Here is a 19426-nt window from a genome sequence, read left to right on the forward strand (position 1 = left end):
CACTCAGTCAATGACCATCTGTTCCTTGTTTCCCTTTCAGCAGGCTGCTCCTACCTCCCCAAAGTCCTATTGTGTTTTCTCTTCAATATTCCTGCTTCCCTACTGCCTGTACCCTTCAAGTACTGTCTTCCACTCCTGTTTATCAAGAATTGTTCTAAGCAGTAACTTCCCCCCCCCCTCCAAAATTAATCAATGGCACCTGTGTAATATTGTTTAAATGATCTTTGAGAAAAAAGATTCAAAACAGTGATGGTGCCTGCATGAGGAGAGAGTGAGGGAGAGGGAGCCGAACAGATGGGAAATCCAAGAAGCAAAGGATCTTGGGATTGGAACTGCCCCAAGCTGGGGTGGGGGCCCTGAGTCTGAGAATGTGGTCTCATCCACCCAGACAAATCCCAATTGCGAAAGGGCAGAGTGCGCAGAATGGAAGTACAAGTAAGAAATGTATGGAGGGTTGTCGAAGGCTCCAGGGCAGGAGGTTAGTATGGAGGGGGGTCTAAACTCCCAAAAGTGGTACCTCGGGGACCATGGCTAAAGTTGATCATCACCGCACTAGCTTGCTGGCTGCAGAGGCAGCAAGTCTCCAAGAACAACTGCTCACATGGGGAGAAGTGAAGCTGGTGGCAGACAAAGCCTGCAGAGGGGAGAGAGCCTGCTTTCCACCTGCCATCGTGGTGTGGCGTCATTGGTCATTGATATCTCTGTTGATCTACTTACTGTCTACATCAGTGTTTCTTAACCTGTGGGTCGTGAGCCTTTCACAGGGGTTGCCTGATTCACAACAGTAGCAAAATGAGAGTGATGAAGTAGCAACGAAAATAATCATATGGTTGGGGAGTCACCACAACATGAGGAACTGTACAAAAGGGTCATGGCATTAGGAAGGTTGAGAACCACTGTGTTACATGATCATTTAAGGTATTAAAAAGATATAAAGGCACTAACATTAAATCTGTCTATCATCAGTGAGGTTTTAAATCTACAGACATAAATATGGAGATCCAGTTCTTAATACACACTTAGCAAAAGACATTGAATTATTCTGAGTCAACTTGAGCCCAGTGTTCCAAAGAATGTATAATTTCTTTTTCTTTAAAAAAAAATTATTTTGTTGAGGGCTCATACAACTCTTATCACAATCCATCCATCCATCCATTGTGTCAAGCACATTTGTACATTTGCTGCTATCATATTCTCAAAGTCTTTTCTTTCTACTTGAGCCTTTGGTAGCATATCAGCTCCTCATTGTTTTCCCCTCTCTCATGAACCCTTGATAATTTATATATTATTTTTTTCATGTCTTACACTGACCATTGTCTCCCTTCACCCACTTTTCTGTTGTCCGTCCCACAGGGAAAGGGCTACTGTCTCTCCCCACCTTCCCCTCCCCTTTCTGGTATGGTTACTCTCAATATTGGTCCTGAGGGGACCAATCAGCCTTTATTTGAGTTTCAGTAATTCCTCTCAGTTACATTGCCCTTGATGGTGCCCTACCAGGCCTCCCACACCCTCCTTGCCATCGATTTTGGATCACTTGTTCCCTTGACCCTGGGTTTCTTAACACCACTTCCTTTACCCCACCTCCCCCTCTTTCAAGTTCCCTCTGGAATGGTAAGTCTGCTGTTTTCTCCTCCAGATTGTTTATCCTGCTTATCTTATCTAGATATGCCTGCAGAGATAATGTGCACAAAAAAAAAAAAAGACAGAGCTAAGCAAAGCAACAAAAGAAAACAAAATAACAACAAAAAAAGAAAAGCCTGTAAATAGTTCAAGGTCTGTTTATTGACCTGTAGGAGTAAGTCTGATGGAGTGCCACGCCTGGCCCCAAAGTCTATTTGTGGTATTCCCTGGGGGCGTCCTTGCTCTGTTCCCCTTGCTGTTCTGCTGCACACCTTTAGTGTTTTGCCTCGGTGGGGTCAGATCAGGCACAATTCCCCCACTGTGTCTCCAGTGTTGTCCCCCATAGTGCTATGGGTCAGTGACGGACGTCGTGTCTTGTGGTGGGGCCGGCCCTCTGGTCCTCTCCATGCTTTGGCTGCTGCTCCGATCAGGAATGCCATCCTCAGGGCTTGTTGGCCCAGGATGTGCTCCACTCTCTCCCTCTTCCTCTCCCTTCATTTGCTCCTGTGTGCGCACATCAAACAACGCCCTCTCCCCTAGCTGTAACTTCAGTGCTGTCCTCTGAAGTGATTTGTTCTGCAGGAAGGGGGTGCTGTGCATGTAGTTGGGATTGGGGCCAGCCCCTCAGACCTCTCCATTGGTTCCCTGCACCATGCTGGCATGTTGCATTCACATCTTGGAGCACCGGGTTGAAGTCTGGTCCCTCTTTCCCTGTGGAGACACAAACAACACCCTTCCCTGATAAGATGCACTCTTGATGTGTATGATCGGACGAGAAACTGCACAGTAAAGTTGGAGTGAAAACATGCTTGTCTATAGGGAGCAAGTTGTGTTTGTTCCTACAAATTTTTAACATGATTTTCTTTAGAAGAATTTTAGATTCGAAAGGAAAATTTAAAAGAAAGAAATTGTACCCACAATTGTACTATTTGCTCTTTTCATATCTCCACACACTCTGAATAGAATTTCTCTGTTCCTGTCACTATTGTGGCAGCATTTTATTTTACGCGTTAGTCTTCAGAATTGGTGTTTGGAATGTCTGCACCCATTTCCACCCCATTGCTAGTCTACAAAGGAGCTCGCGGGGCTCGCTGATCAAGCGCTCAGCTCTTAGCTGACAGATCAGTGCTTCGAACTGACCAGCCACTTGAGGAGGGAAAGACGAGAGAGTCTGTTTTGTAAAGATCTTTGTACAGGACCCCTTGGCAGCAGTTCAACTCTGTTTCATGTGATCAATGTAAGTCTGAATTGACTCAATGGCAGTGGCTTTGAATTTGGTCATGTGCTCATTTACTTATTTATTTGGGGTTTGCTACAATAGTAATGAACACATATGTAAATTTATTTATTAGTTTATTAATAACTTTAAAAATAGATGACCAGGGATGTGCAAGGAGATCGGTGGCACAGTGAGCTGCTCCTTTTGCTGTTAAACTCAAGGTCAGCAGTTTGAAGATGCTTCGTGGGATGAAGCTTTCTGCTCCCTTTAAGATTGACCGTCTAGGAAACCCATGGAGGCAGTTCGACACCCCCCCCCCTGTGCTATGTTGTTATGAGTCAGAGTCAGTGCTATGACGGTGAGTTTCGACTCAGTGAGAACTGTGCAACATTTATTAAGACCACCTGCTTCCTTCCCGCAAAAACCAAACCAGCCCATCCTGGTTCCTCGTGCCAGTAAAACTCCACTCCATAGGTGTTCAAGTTTATAGCATTGCAGAAGCCGACTGGCAAGCCTTTCTCCCAAAGCACTGTCTCCGTGGTTCGATGGTTCTAATTGTCAACCTTTTGGTGAATCGTCGTGTGCTTAAGCCTCTGCACCACATGGGCTAATGACAAAATCATTACTAACAACAGCAGCAACATACCTCTGTGGCCTGGGCCCCTACTTGCAAAACCGAGGCCACCTATCCCTAAGGCACGCGTCTTTGTTCTTTAAGGGTAAAGTGACTCTCCTGCACCCTCAGATGCAGCTCTGGAAGTCTTTGCCCTGATCATGTTTCCTGTGCCCTGGTCACTCCAGATCTTCCTGCTGTCCTGTCTCTGGACTGAAATGGCACCCGGAGCTGTCCTCTGATCCTACTCCCCCCGCCGCCCCCCATGCCTCCCCAGCCCGGAGGAGTGACCTCAGAGAGACTCAGGCCTCACAGTCTAGTTCTTACATTTTTGTTCACTGTTTCGATGGACACATTATCCTCTCCACTAAAATGCCACCATCTGTCGGCAAGAATGCGACAGGGTACAATCTGAGAAAGATTACTTGGTATTTTCTTTCCGAAACTACTTCTTGCCTTAGGGAAGCAATCTCACCTTAACTTTGTTTGGTCTCTCATATAAATTTCATCAGGTGAGGTAAATGCTTAAGCGCTTGGCTAAGCATTGTATGAATCTGCCCAGGAATCTTTGAAAGAAAGGTCTACTTCCAGAAGGTTGCAACCTGGAAAACTCAAGTTCACTGGGTCATAACTAACAATAATCACAGTCTCCCTAGAGACCTTTCTGAAAATGAATCCCTTCCCCGAAAAACCCGTTCCACCAGTTGGAAAGCGCAGCAGATGAGCCTCCCTTTGCTTTGCCATCCATGACTGCGGACCTGTTCCTTCAGCTCGAGGGTGGTCTCACGAGGCCAGGAGATGTCAGGGGCCAAATTCTTGTTGTTGTAGGCGGAATGGCATGTTTTCTTTCGCATGCTAATTTGTTTCTGCTTTTCTTAAAACAAAACACTTTCCCCCCCTTTTTTTTCTATCTTTAGGCTTCACTGCAATTTTAGAGCAAAATTAGGTTAACAAGCTATGGGCAACACCTGCTCCTTTTATTTTTCTCTTACATTGTCTTGTAATGCAAAGTTGCGTTCCAGAAAGCAAACCAAATAAAATGAAACACACTTGCGGCCCAGTCCGGTCCAACCCTGGCAGCGCTGCGTGTGTCACAGGGGAACGGTGCCCTCAGGACTGTGGTTCTCAACCCTCCTCAGGCCGCCACCCAGGTACAAGGTTCTCGTGCTGTGGTGCCCCGAACCATAACACTGCTTTCGTGGGGACAAGAAGTCCAAGGGACGTGTAAATGAATGAAAAGAAAAAGCAACCCGTGCTAGAAATCTGTGCAGAGCCATCTGGTTCATGTAGGGAAACGAAAACTATAACAAATCATTTCCTCTTCAAGGATGATGCCCCTCTTCTTATGGAAATTACAGAAGCCATTCAACCCTCCGGGAGATCTGATGTTCATGTTTACACTAAGTTTGAGTGAAATTTACTGGAAAACTGCGCCTTGGTCACGGCTGGGAAATGTAGTTTGTACAGAGTGCACCTTGAGTTTCATATTCGACAGTGTGTGGGCCCTTTGTCCCCACCCTTCTGCTGTAATCCCCTGAAGGCAGCATGCACCTTTCTACTCCTCCTGTGTTTCCTGCTTCCATTTGCCCGCCTTCCGGAACTCCCTTTGTCCTTGGGTATATATTGCACTTCTGAATGGCTGATTTTGCTATCACTGGGGTGGGCTCCCTTCCGGAACTGAGGGGGTAACTCAGGGCCATAGTCTCAGGGATCCTCCCCCTCTCTCTGACCATTGAACCTGGTCCCTTTTATAGTCCTGGGTTTTGTTTCACTGTTTTTCCACTCTCTCCAGAACCTTCTAATGCCATTCTTTTCAGAACATTTGGTGGAGGGAGACAGGCACCGATTGCTCTACTTACTGGTCTCAGGGTTGTGGAGACTACCTCTTGTGTGGTCTGTTAGTCCACCGATCGGATTGTTTTCATAGGTTTTCATTGCATTTCCTCACTCTCCGTTTATTTTTGTTGTTGTTTTTCTGGACAAGGAGACATCAATGGTTGCACCTTATACGGTTGCTCAGGAGCTTTTAAGATCCCTGGTGTGACTCACCCCACTAGGATGTAGACGTGGTCTTTGTGAACTAAATTGTGCCAATGGGCCTTGGTGTGATTTGAGACGATGCTCCGGATTCCCAGGCCCATGGACTCATTTCCTCAAGGGGTTTGATTATGTCTAGAAAGAGTTTATAATTTGCATCCTATGTATGGTCTGCCACCTTCATGGGTATATTTCCAGCGCCTATACACATGTACTCTGTCAAATCCCATATTGTGGGCATACGCCCTCCCTCCTTCCCACACGTCCTCAGGATGTATGGCTAGCTAAACATCTGCTCACAGCTCATACTATTGCAGGATTGCGTGTACCTTAGTATTTTCCCATTGCTATTAATTCTTGCAGACCTCCCAATATCTTCTCTCAAGTTAACACCTGTGTACTCTCTCATCTTTCAATTCCTTTTTCCCTTCTCCTCCCATCGTTGGTAATGATCAAAGTCTATTTATTTTTTGCATGTGAAAACCTATTCTTGAATCTTTACAGCTATGGTTTCATATCATATTTTTCCCTTTGAGATTGAATAGTTTCCTTCAGCAAGATGTCCTTCAAGTGCATCTGTATTTTGGATTCCTTACTATTCTTTAAAGTTGTGTAATATTCCATTGTATGTATGTACCAAAGTTTGTTTATTTGTTCTTTCACTGATGACCACTTAGTTTGCCCCCATTTATTTGCTACTCTGAATAGGGCTCTGATGAACGTGGGTGTGGATATACATGTATTCGTGCTTCAGATAAGCTCAATGATCTGCAAACAAACAAACAAAACCAAACCCACTGTTGACAGTGTATTTGTGATTCATAGTGATCTTTTAGAATTTGTGGGACCTGGATCTATAAGGCTTGCAAGACTGTAAATCTTTTTTCCCCAGTAGATTTTTTTGGGTATATAGTTCACATATCACACAATTTACTAGTTCAATCACATCAGTAAGAGTTGCACAATAAGTTTTAGGACATTTTCTTAGCAAACCTGTTTTAGCATAGAACGAAAAGGTGAATGAGTGGCAAGATGTAAGTGCTGAATAGGAGTGTCCAGGTCCTGAGACAGGCAACTGCAGAGTCATAGACAGACTAAGCTCGGCATGTTCGAAGGACAGAGGAAAGCCTGTGTATGAGGACAATGTGAACCAGGAGGAAAGCCATGTGCAATGAGGTCAGAAAGATACCCAAGGGCCATGTCATGAAAAACCTTTGAAATCATGGTAAGGAGATTGGATTTTATTCTAAGCTCAGGGGTAAGGCACTGAGCTATTTTAAGTAGATGAAATGATCTGATATAAATGTCTAAATTAGAATGTATGTATAGCGTATACCCACATACATATATAGCTTGTGTATACATACGTATATATAATAAAAATTTGAACTGCTAGCGGGAAAGTGGACTTCACTGTGATTTCATGTCATAACTTGGTCTGCCAAGGCTCAGTTAACGGGAGAGAAATGAGATCATTGTATATACAGCCCGATGTGTTCTTTCCACCATTAGTGTTCTAAAAGTAGGAGCAGTTTGGCATCATCTCCCCAAACGCTCACTAGTATGACACATAATTGTCAACACATTCAAACAATGTCCATCGAGCTCTGCACTGTGTGCAAACATGAATAAGCTGAGTGTCCATGAAGGGTGTTTGCTTAATTTGCTGTGTGATTTTCCCCCTCTTATTTTATTAACTAAAAAAAAAGTGCTTTTGAGCAATAGATATAAAAGAAAAATGTGTCATTGCAGAGCGTTGTTGAGTCTTCTGGGGAGTATTTTTCTCCTTGGCAGTACATTTTCTAAGAAATGATGTTCTCTTTTGATTGAACGGATGATCCTCTTGAAGAGAGATTTTGGCGCATTAACTTCTTTCAACCCTGAAGCGCTGTTGGCTTCCTTATTAGTTTGGAAAACTCTAGAGAATCAGCCCCCAGACACAGGAAGGCATGACAGACGAGCCAGCAGTTGTCTTTCAGTAGCTTTATGGAATAGTGCACACTCAGTGCTGCAGAGAAAGCAGGATGTGCTTTGTGAAAAGATTTGTTGATGGAACTTTGCTATTAATGTGAACGAGTGTCTACTCTGACTTCAACATTCATAAATGACCTGAAATTACTGTCTCAATAGGCTGCATCAGTAGTCCCACACCCTTCCTTTCTGTAGAATAGAGGACTATCACCTTTAATGCTATCGTCAAGGGAAAGGACATTTCATTAACTTACTGTATATACTCGAGTATAAGCCGATCCGACTATCCAACAAGGGACCTAATTTTACCACAAAAACTGCATTAAAAATGTGCTGAAAAACTCGGCTTATACAGGTACTCTTTTCTCCCATTCGTTTTTCATCAGAAACAAAGTTGCGCAAAAATTTCTACAAAGGTTCATTCCTTGTTTGTCTTTGGTTCTTTCTTTCTTCTGCTGCTTTTAAAAAAAATGTGTATTACTTCTGGATAACTCAGAAAGAAACATCCAAATGAAGCCACCCTTTGGCAGTTTCTACTGGAGTCAAAGACACGTGACACCTTCCCCTGCGTTTTTATCCTCAACAATTCTTTCGGGAAGATACTGATACACCTTCAGGGGGCTCTGATCTCCCACCTCCTTCCGTGATGGAAACAGTGCTTTTTAAAGTGATTTTTTTTTTCAAATATCTTCAGGGCAGTTAGGAGAAATGGAAGATTTTCTTCAGACCTAGGTGACTTAGAGTCTTATTGAGTTAGAGAGGACAAATAGCCCTCAAATTACATAAGGAGACTTAGATGGAATCGTGGTTTAAAGGATAAGTCTCTTGAATCCAAAATCCCTGTTCAAATTTAGTCCCTACCACTTTTCAGCAGTGAGATAGGCTTACCTCCTCACTCAAACTCAAAAACTCATTGCCATCAAGTCGATTCTGACTCATAGTAACTCTGTGGGACAGAGGTTTCAGAAGCTGTTAATCTTCAGAGGAGTAGAATGTCTCATCTTTATCCCTCAGAGCCGCTGTTGGATTTGAACTTCTGATCTTGTGGTTAGCAGGCCAACGCATAGTTCACTCAGCCAACAGGGCTCCTTGCTTATTTCTGAGAACCTTAAAATCTTTGCAAAATGAAGTCAATATTTATTAGTGACCATATCCTTGAACTAATGATATAATAAATCATGCATATAAAGTACTTAGCATGACACCAGGATCCAAATAAGTACTTAAAAAGCAGTAGCCATTAAATTTTGATAAACATCCATAATCATTATATCAGACAAGTTTTTATAGTGCTTTTGATATTTGTATTACAAACTTATATTCATAAATTGTAAATATGGACTGTATTTTTCTTTTTCTTATAGGGATTTTAAATAGTTGTGTGGCATACAATGTTGGTCTTCCTGAAGCAAAAATATTTTCCGGACCTTCGAGTGAACAGTTTGGCTATGCAGTGCAACAGTTTATAAATCCAAAGGGAAACTGGTAAGAATATTCTATTCTTTATCATTTCAATAAAAATGCTAAATAAATGCTTTAAGAGTACTAAATTAATAATAGTTAACTCCAATTGCATATTCAAATTCGTGCCTGTTATACTATTAATGGATAACCTTCTGACCTGCTAACGCGAGAGCTCTTTCTTTGAGAATAGATTGCTGTAAGAAAATAATTAATAGGGTGATTTACAGTTTGGGTACTTTTCTTTAGACTTGAATAAAAAACGTTCTCTAAACAATGCATCTACAACTTGCTTTATCAGTTTGACCATTTAACACCCACTTACTTGCAAATTAATGAATTGATCTATTGATCTCTCATCTATAATATAACTAAAGACCAAGTCCTTTTTCATCAAATAGATTCCAACTCCTTAGCTCTCCTATTGGACAGGATTGAATTGCCTCCTGGGTTTCCGAGGCAGTGAGCGCTGCAGAAAGAGGCTGCAGCTTCCTTGTACCGTGGAGGGACTGGTGGGTTTGAACTACTGAGGTTTCAGGTAGCAACTGAACACTTAACTGCAGCGCCGCCAGGGCAGCTTATATCTGCTTAGAAGTATACACAAATGAAGATGTGTCCTTTAATTTTTTTTCTGTCTTTTTAATGATCTTTTGCTTTCTTCATGTATGATGTCCGTGATATCATTCCACAGCTCATCAGGTCATTACCGTCAATATGTCAAATCGGTTCTTGACATGTTCTCAAGAGTCATTTGTGTTTAGGGTCCCATCAGTTTGTTTTAATTTTCTTTAGGTTTAGCCTGCACATATATTTGAGCTATTGATGATCTGTTCCGTAGTCAGACCTTGGCTTTGTTTTGCTGATACTTTTGAGCTTCTCCATGGAATCTTATCACATATGCAGTCACTTAGGTTTCTATGTATTTGATCTGGAGAAGTCAACTGTATAGTCCCACTTCACACTGTTGAAAAAGGTATTTGCGATGAAGAAATCATTGGTTTTGCAAAATTCTATCATCCACATTCCAGCTTCATTTCCATCACCAAGACCAGATATTTCAGCTACTCTTCCCCCCTCCTTGTTTCTTAGTTTTGTAGTACAGTCGTCTTCATTACGTGTTTGATAGATTTCAGATGGAAGAAATTGGTAGAATGTCTTCATCACTAGCTTTTGAGCTTGGTATGGAGATTTGAATAAAAGTTGTAATAACTGGATTTCAATCTATCACAGACAGCATTGTACTTCAACTTAGATCTTGAAATGTCCTGCTTGACAATGATGTGGTTCTATTCATCTTGAATTTGTTATTCTCAGCAGATTAAGCTATAGGATTGTCGAACTAAATATGGCCAGTACCAGTCCATTTCAGCTGACTGATGCTAGGAATCTTGATCTTTATGTGCTCCATTTCATTTTTGGGGTCTTCCAATTTTCCTACATTCATATTTTGTACATTCTCCATTCCTATTATGAGTAGCTGTTTGAAGCTATTTTTTCTAATTTTGAGTCAGACCTGATCAGCTAATGAAGGTCCTGAAAGCTTTACTTCAACCACGTCATTATCGCCATCCACTCTGGTGTAAGAGGGCAGCTCTCTTTCATTCATATTCTGAATGCCTTTCAACTTGAGGGGCTTCTCCTTTGGTACGATAGCTGGCAATGCGCTGCTGAGATTTGTGAGGTTTTCAGTATCTGACACTGTTCCACTACTCTTTGTTAGGTTTTCAGTGGCTGATGCCTCCGAAGTGTACAACCTATTCCTTTTTACTCATCTGCCCTTAGTCTGGAAGCTGTGCTGAAACCTGCTTTCCTTGGATGACCCTGCTGGTATTCGAAATACTAGTGACATAGATTTCAGCCTCACAGTAACACACAGGCCCCCACAGTACGACCAACTGACAATCGGAAGGATTGCAGCCTTCAGTATGGATTACAACTTAGTATAAAGAAGGCAAAATTCTTCACAACTGGACCAAGAGGTTACAGCATGATAAATGGAGAAAAGATTGAAGTTGGCAAGATTTCATCTTGCTTGTGTCTACAACCAATACTCATAAAAGCAGCAGTTAACAGATTAAATGATGTGTTGTATTGGGTACATCTACTGCACAAGATGTATTGAAGAGTAAGACTGTTACTTTGAGTACTAAGGTGTACTTGACTTAAGCCATGCTATTATCAGTTGCCTCATATGCATGTGAAAGTTGGATATTGACTAAGGAAGACGGAAGAATACTCAGAGCATTTGAGTTATGGTACTGGGGAAGACTATTAAAATATTGTGGACTACCAAAAGAGCAATGAAATCTCTAGGAGTAAACAGTGGGACCGATGGTTCTGGTGGTCAGGGAAGGGGTTAATAGGGGATGGGGGATCATGGAAGAGGGGGAGACGGGGGGGGGGGGAAGGAAGGGTTTAGCCAGGGTCAGGGGAAAAACAAGTGATCCAAAATCAATGACAAGGAGGGCATGGGATGCCTGGTGGGGCTTGATCAAGTGCAATGTAGTCAAGAGGAATTAGCAAAAGTCGAATTAAGGTCAATATGATAGTGGGACAAGAGGAGAGTAAAAGGAAAGAGAGGAAATAACTAGGAGGCAAAGGACATTTATAGGGGTCTAAATACAGGCACGTACATATGTAAACATTTATATATAATGGTAGGGAAATAGAGCTACATAAATATATTTATATATTAAGTATTAAGGCAGCAGACAGACACTGGGCCTCCACTCAAGTGCTCTCTCAATGAAAGCACACTTTGTTCTAATAATCCGGCACTCTGTGATACCTTCCCAACATGATCACTGAAGACAAAATGGGTGCATAAACAAATGCGGTGTAGAAAACAGATGGTGCCTGGCCATCAAAAGATATAGTCTGGGGTCTTAAAGGCTTGAAGATAAACAAGTGGCCATCTAGCTGAGAAGCAACAAAACTCACATGGAAGAAGTATGCTAACCTGTGTGATCATGAGGATGAGGTATCAATGGGATCAAGTATTGGGTATCAGGCATCAACGACCCAGAACAAAAAAGCATATCTATGCGAAAGAGGGGGAGGGCAGAGTAGAGACCCAAAACCCATCTGTAGACAATTGGACGTCCCCTCACAGACTCACAGAAGGGTCACAAGAAAGGGATGAGCCAGACAGTGTGCAATATAGCACTGATGAAACATACACCATTCCTCTACTTCTTTACTGCTTCCTCACCTGCCCACTATCATGACCCCAATTCTAACTTACAAATCTGGCTTCCCCAGGAGGGGAAGGGGGAAGGTGGGAGGAGAAAAGGGGAACCGAACACAACGATCAACGTATAGCCCCCACCCACACTCCCAGAGGAAGAACAAAAGAATAGTGCGTGAAGGGAGACAGTGTAAAACATGAAAATAACAACAGTTTATAAATGACCAAGGGTTCATGAGGGAGGGAGGGAAAAATTGAGGAGCTGATACCAAGGGCTCAAGTAGAAAGAAAATGTTTTGAAAATGTTGATGGTCACATATGTACACATGTGCTTGACACAATGGATGCATGTGCACTGCACGATAAGAGCTGTAAGAGCCCCCAATGAAGGGATTTAAAAATAAAGAGAGAGAGAGACATTAAGAAATGAGGACGGTGAGACTTTATTGCACATACTTGGGACATGTTGTCAGGAGCCATCAGTGTCTGGGAAAGGACATCATGCTAGGTGAGAAAGGCGACAGTGAGAGGGAGGACGATCCTTAACCAGGGGGCTTGCACAGTGGCTGCAACAGCAGGGTCAAACACAGCAGCGACTGTGCGGACGGGGCTGGACGCGGCAGAGTTGCGCAAGGAGCCATTAGTTCTCACCCGGTGGAACTAGGTGTTTGCCTCAGCAACAACATGCGGTGTGGCTTCTCACAAAGGTCTCTGAGAATTTTCACAGAGCTGACTTCTCCTGGCATACGCAGCTTCTTTTATTGTTGAAAAGCACACCTAACCTTTTAGCACTGGGTAGTGATTATTTTATAAATCATATCATGGCCTTCACCCCCACCCCACCCGATGGCAAACATCACCTTCCTCGCTCGAGATGGGAATGTATATCCCTGTTTCTGGTTTAAGTTGTCCATATAGTAATGAAAATCAATTGAAGACAAATCAGATCATTCTGAAAGTTGTATTTAATAGTGGACAGAACTGTAGCGCTTCGTGGCCTAGAGGTGATGTTCCCTCGCAGACAGTATTGGCTTGTCCCTGGAGCCTTTCCCCCCTTGTGCCGCAGCAGGTCCAGACCGTCCCCAGTAAACCTGGAGGTTCAATTCCATGTCTCCATCTCTCTTCTCTTTTGGATGATTACATGTGCTCTTGCCTGCTGATCAAAGGACAGTTATGATTTACAACTTAATTTCTGGGTCAACTTATCTTTGGATCACCAGACAACTGAATTCACAAACAGTTCGAACATGCCTGTCTCTGTGTTGAGGAAACAAAAGGAAATTATCCCTAGAGAGAGGAGTGTCTTAGAAGCTTCCTGGAGGAGGTAAATTGTTCATTGGATTTCACTGTTTCATATGATCACTTTAAATGTTGGAGAAGAACGTTAAGTAATGCTAGGAGACTAGAGGAGCAGTGTGTGTGGGAGACAGCATATCCACTCACCTGTCTCCTGACCACTCAGGAGATGGATAGGACCAGCCTGGTTGGAAACCCAAGGTTTAGCAATTAACGCAGCATTTGGAACATGAGAGAATTCTATCTCTGTAAATTACCAAATCATACTTCAATAACCATACTCCTTGGCAAAGGCATTAGAAATATAGTTTATTTCGACTTTGAAATTTAGCAGGTGAAGTTGCTAATGACACACTATATGACATCTCCCTATTTTTTTTCTGAGCGTCAGGCTCCCATAGCAGACAATGTATTCAACAACATCTCCATGTTAATGTCTTAATAAACATAGCAACTTTTAAAAATGCCTACCACATTTAACTGAAGGACAACAAATCTCTCGTTATCTTTTTAATTTGATCAGGCCCTACTAAGTCCTTCACTCCTCTCTTTCTCTCATGTCCGACACAGGTAATCCATTCTCTAGTCCCGTTGACCCTATCATCAAACACACAATATATCTGACCATTTCTCTCCTACTGCCAAGACCACCAGTGGCACAGTGCTTAAATTCTTGGCTGGTAACTAAGCAGTTGGTGGTTCAAACCACCAGCGACTCCATAGAAGAAAGATATAGTAAGTAGTCTGTTTCAATAAAGATTACAGTCTTGGAGAAACCATGGGGCAGTTCGACTTCAACCTATAGGGTTACTTGGGGCTTGGGGTCAGAATAGACTCCTCAGCAACATTCTCCACCACAACCCCACCCTATGGATGTTGGCAAGTGTTGGACTGAAAGGTTCAAAACCACTAGACGCTTCTTAGGAGAAAGATGAGGCTCTCCGCTGTGTACAGGTTTAGAGCCTCAGAAACCCTATGTGAGTCACCGTGAGTCAGAATCGAACCAACAGCAGTGGGCTTTATGTGTGGAACCACCACTGTAATCAAAGTCAGGTCTGGCTTTCACGTGTGCGACTGTCCCAGCGCATCATCTCCCTTCCTCCCTGGTTACAGAGATTCAATCTGTTGTCTGTTCCTTGAACACACCAAGCTCCTGCCTGATTGAATGGCTTTTGCACACCGTCTTCTCCGTGCTGGGACAGTCTACCCCAAGAACCAATGCTTGGCTCTTATCTTTACTCTCAGTTCTTACGCCTGCTCCTCACGGAGACCTTCCAGAAAGACCCTCTCTGAAATAGCACTTCATGATATCATCTACTCTTTCTCTAGCCAGTTCCTTAGATTCAGTTTCTTTGTAACAATTATTACTAGCAGGCAATACCTTTGTGTATTATTACCGGTCTTCTGCCCAGGGAAGATAATTTGCTCACTGGTGGGCCCTCAGTACCCCAAGATGGTTTCTGTCACTGAAATGGGGCTACTTCAGAGACCTTCAGATGCACTCTGATTTCACAGGGGTGGCCTAGCAGAGAACAATGTCACGGCAAACCAAGGCGATTCTTTGTACGTAATGACTTTCATGTATACACACAGGACAATGACTATGGGAGACAAGCCATAACAAGCATCTCTATTATTGGCTGGGATCATGCATTCAATTCCAGGGTCAAGCTCTCTGTTAAGGTGTAGCATTCAGTTTGTTCCCCCGAGCCTATTTGCCACCATCAACTGATCTTCGCATACTCCACCCACGCTGAGGAAGAGGAGGCAGTGGGAGTGTGAGCTTTCCGACCTGGGAGTCCAAACCACACAGATGGAGGTGGGAAGCAAAAAGGAAGCGGAGAAAAGCTGGTCGTTCTTCAGTTATTTTATCAAAATGGTCTTGAGAAGCAAAGCCGACTCACAAGCATGGACCGTGACTGCTGAAGATGCAGAAAGTACAGCACATACACCATCATCCTACAGATCATGGAGAAAAGTTGATGTGGAAGATTCATAAACCGAGTAGGCAACTGTGAATAACATAGGACAGGTGATATTACTTAGGACCAATTCTTACAGTTAATTGTGTTTTAATTCTTTTTAGTATAATAAACTCTTCGCAATGTTAAGAGGTTATTTTGTCCTCTGCGGCAAAGGACACAATTGAAATGTGTTTGCTCACCAATAGAGAGGTCTAAGGGGCCAGCCCTAATCCCAAGTACATGGACAGACCTCCTCCCCACAGAAGAATTCACTTCAGAGGACAGCACTGAAGCTACAGCTAAGGGAGGGGGCACTGTCTGATGAGAGCACACAGGAGCAAATGAAGGGAGAGGAAGAGAGAATGGAGCACAACCTGGGCTACCAAGCCCTGAGGATGATATTCCCACTCAGAGTAGCCAAAGCACAGAGAGGACCATAGGGCCAGCCCCACTACGAGACATGATGTCCCTCACTGACCCATAGCGCTATGGGGGACAACACTGGAGACACAGTGGGGGAATTGTGTCCAATCTAATCCCACCACATTGGTTTTTGGGGCATTGGTTTTTGTTGTGGTTGTTTTGTTGCTTTGTTTTGCTCTGTCTTGTTTTTTGTGCATATTATTGTTTCTGCAGGTCTATCTAGATAAGATAGGAGGGATAAACAATCCTGAGGAGAAAACAATGGGACCTATGGTTCTGGAGGGACACGGGAGAGGGGAAGGGGAAAGGAAGTAGGTGTTAACAAACCCAGGGACATGGGAACAACATGTGATCCAAAATCGATGGCAAGGAGGGTGTAGGTAGGAGGCCAGGTAGGGCTTGATCAAGGGCAATGTAACTGAGAGGAATTACTGAAACCCAAATGAAAGCTGAACATGATAGTGGGACAAGAGGAAAGTAAAAGGAAATAGAGGAAAGAACTAGGAGTCATAGGGCATTTCTAGACGTCTAAATACAGGCATATACATATGTAAATATCGGGCCTCTACTCAAGTACTCCTTCAATGCAAGAACACTTTGTTCTGTTAAACTGACATTTCATGATGCTCACCTTTCCAACACAGTCATCAAAGACAGAGCGGGTGCATAAGTAAATGTGGTGAAGAAAGCTGATGGTGCCAGCTATCAAGAGATATAGTGTCTGGGGTCTTAAAGACTTGAAGATAAATAAGCAGCCATCTAGCTGAGAAAACAAAGCCCACATGGAAGAAATACACCAGCCTGTGTGATCATGAGCTTTCAATACGATCAGGTATCAGGCATCAAAGAACAACAAATCATATCACTGTGAATGAAAGGGGAGTGCAGAGTGGAGACCCAATGCCCATCTGTAGGCAATTGCACATTCCCTTACAAAAGGGTTGTGGCTAGGAGACAGGCCAGTCAGGGTGCAGTATAGCACTGATGAAACATACCACTTTTCTCTAGTTCCTTAATGCTTCCCACCCCACGCTATTATGATCCCAGTTCTACCTTATAAATCTGGCTAGACCAGAGCATGTACACTGGTACAGATAAGAGCCCGTAACACAGGGAATTTAGGACAGATAAAACCCTCATGACCAATAATGAGAATGATACCAGGAGGGTATGGGGAAGGTGGGGGAGAAAGGGGAATGGATCACAATGATCTACATATGACCCCCTCCCGGGGTGGTGGACAACAGAAAAGTGGGTGAAGGGAAACATCAGGCAGTGTAAGAAATGACAAAATAATAATAATTTATAAATTATAAAGGGTTTGGGAGTGCAGGAGGGTGAGAGAGGGAGGGGTAAAAAGAGGAGCTGATACCACGGCCTCAACTAGAAAGCAAGTGTTTTTAGAATGATGATGGCAACAAATGTATGAATGTGTTTGACACAATGGATGCGTGTATGTATTCTGATGAGAGTTGTATGCTCCCCCAATAAAATGATTTTTAAAAAAAGAAAGAAACGGGGTTCCCTCTTGACACCTGTTATTAGCCTGGCCTTGCCAAGAGGCCTTGCCACAGAGGTTAGGGCTGAGCTCAAGGTCAAGGTGAGTGGATTCCCCCACTTCTCCATTACTCACGCCAGGGTTAGAGTGGGTCACAGTTAGGACAAGCAACCTCCACAACTCTTTGGCCCAAGGAAAATATCATGAGCCTTGGAAATTCAGGAAGGCCTATTTATTCTGACATTTGGCCCCATGCCCTTCTTCACTCTGGATTTAGGACAATTTCACAGACTTTATGGAAGTAGCAGATGTGGGGAGGATGGTTCAGACATTAACTTTCCTTTTGCCATTCATCAAGTTAACTTTGGACACAGAGAAAAGTGAGTGAGAATTCCTTTAGTAAACCTGTGAGTTCTTGGCTTAAAATGTTATAGATGTACCCCTCCACCCCCACGCCGCACACATACTTTCATTTTTCTATCCTCCCTTCCTGCTTGTTTTGACGCTGTTTTGATAGTTTTCATTCTCCTTAGTTTGACTTTGTTACCATCTGTCATGAGAGAATCTGTCATTCTATCCCATCACCCTTTCCTCCCCTCCAACCACTCACTTTGAATCTCTCTGACTTTTCTAAAATCACAGATATTTTTGAAGCACAAGTAGAGTCATGCCATGTGCTCCAGGTTTATAAAAATGGACAGTCATATTTCACATCGAGAGCTACTTCATTTTAACAGAACAGCCTGGACTCTTTGGCTGGCTTTATTCTACTTTTACTACCCTGTGGCCTTTTAGTCTAGAAACTGTTTAATAGGGCTTTGAAAAATGTTTGGGCCATTTAGGTAGTCCACAGTGGGCTGGGTAATTTTAAAAGCAAGATGATCTTCCAGCCTGTTCCCCAATAGCTCTTCTCTGGCTGTGATGTGTGCTCTCTAGTGGGTAAGTGGTGGGGCCACCCTGCTTTGAAGCCCACAGGTTACATGCAGGATGTTCAAAGGCACACGATGAAAGCCTTATCACAGGTCATCTACGAAGGATTGCAATCTGTAAAATCATTCTCTGGAAGGTTTAGTGGTAAACACAGTTTCTGTCTGTCTTGCCAGAAGGTTTGTCCCTAGGTAAAAAGAACCTGAGCTCATCCTGGGATTCAGCGACCTGTGAACTGTGCAATAACTATGTGATGACGGCGAACAGGGAATTGGGGGAATTTCCAGTCGTAGATGTGTATTTTCTTGCTCTGGCGAGGGCTAGCACATGCTTGTTTCTTGACAAGAGAAGGTAAATATAATTAAAGTAATGGTGGGGGAAAACCCATCTCTATATGAGCCTATGTGACAGTTTGAAAAAAAGATACTTTTTAGGTAAGATTTAAATGCAACAGCCTGGCTTCCACAGGTGTCTCTGTAAGATAACAAAACAGGTAACTTTTGCCAGGAGTAGAAAGCCTTCTCTTGGTCCTTCAGAGCGACTGGTGGTATCAAACTGCCAACCTTGCATTTAACAGCCTGCTGGATAGCCCACTGAGCCATCAGGGCTCCCATGTCCTTTGAGAAGATCTGTCAAAATAGCCCCCCCAAATTAGTCACCATAAAATTCTGAGCAGAATTTCTTATTTTGAATTCTCTGGCCTAGTAGACTCCCTCAAGACCTCTGTTTTGATTGATGCCACTTTTTCTTTCTTCTACTGGTATCCCAGCGAAGCTAAGGCATCACTGAGAACACTTGTCTGCAGTCATTCACCGATCACAGTGATATGTTTAAATGCTTCTTGTTTGGCATAAGCCCATGGATGTAGAAACTGAAATCCTTCTTGTAGTACCCTTGTCTCATAGATTACTTTGGTTATAATAATGTCCAATATTGATGGAGCTTACTGCCCTTTCCAAACATGCAATACCTATCATACCACTAAGAAGTTGGTAACAGTATCCTCCATTTTTACAGATTAAGAGGTGGGATTTAGAGTGTACAACATGGCTAAGACTGCATAGCCAATAAGTGGGGGAGAGGTAGATGCACAACAGAGACAAGATATTCCTAATGGATTTATGTGTTTGTTTGTTAAGAATTTAAGGGAGGAACCAGCAGAATGCAGTTAATCTCTGTATATACTTGTTATTTTATCTCCAGGTTATTT

General features: G+C 43.1%; 1 protein-coding gene across 2 annotated transcripts in view; it reads left to right on the top strand.

Moving 5' to 3' along the window:
• ITGA2 (integrin subunit alpha 2) overlaps nt 1-19426 on the top strand; it is a 148801-nt gene that overhangs the window by 35628 nt on the left and 93747 nt on the right. For both annotated transcript variants that reach the window (XM_075541024.1, XM_075541025.1), the window contains exon 2: nt 8825-8945. In XM_075541024.1, the coding sequence (XP_075397139.1) occupies nt 8825-8945 (121 nt within the window). The remainder of the gene's footprint in view (nt 1-8824; nt 8946-19426) is intronic.

This window comes from Tenrec ecaudatus, chromosome 2 (genome assembly GCF_050624435.1).
Source record: "Tenrec ecaudatus isolate mTenEca1 chromosome 2, mTenEca1.hap1, whole genome shotgun sequence".
NCBI classification, from domain to species: domain Eukaryota; kingdom Metazoa; phylum Chordata; class Mammalia; order Afrosoricida; family Tenrecidae; genus Tenrec; species Tenrec ecaudatus.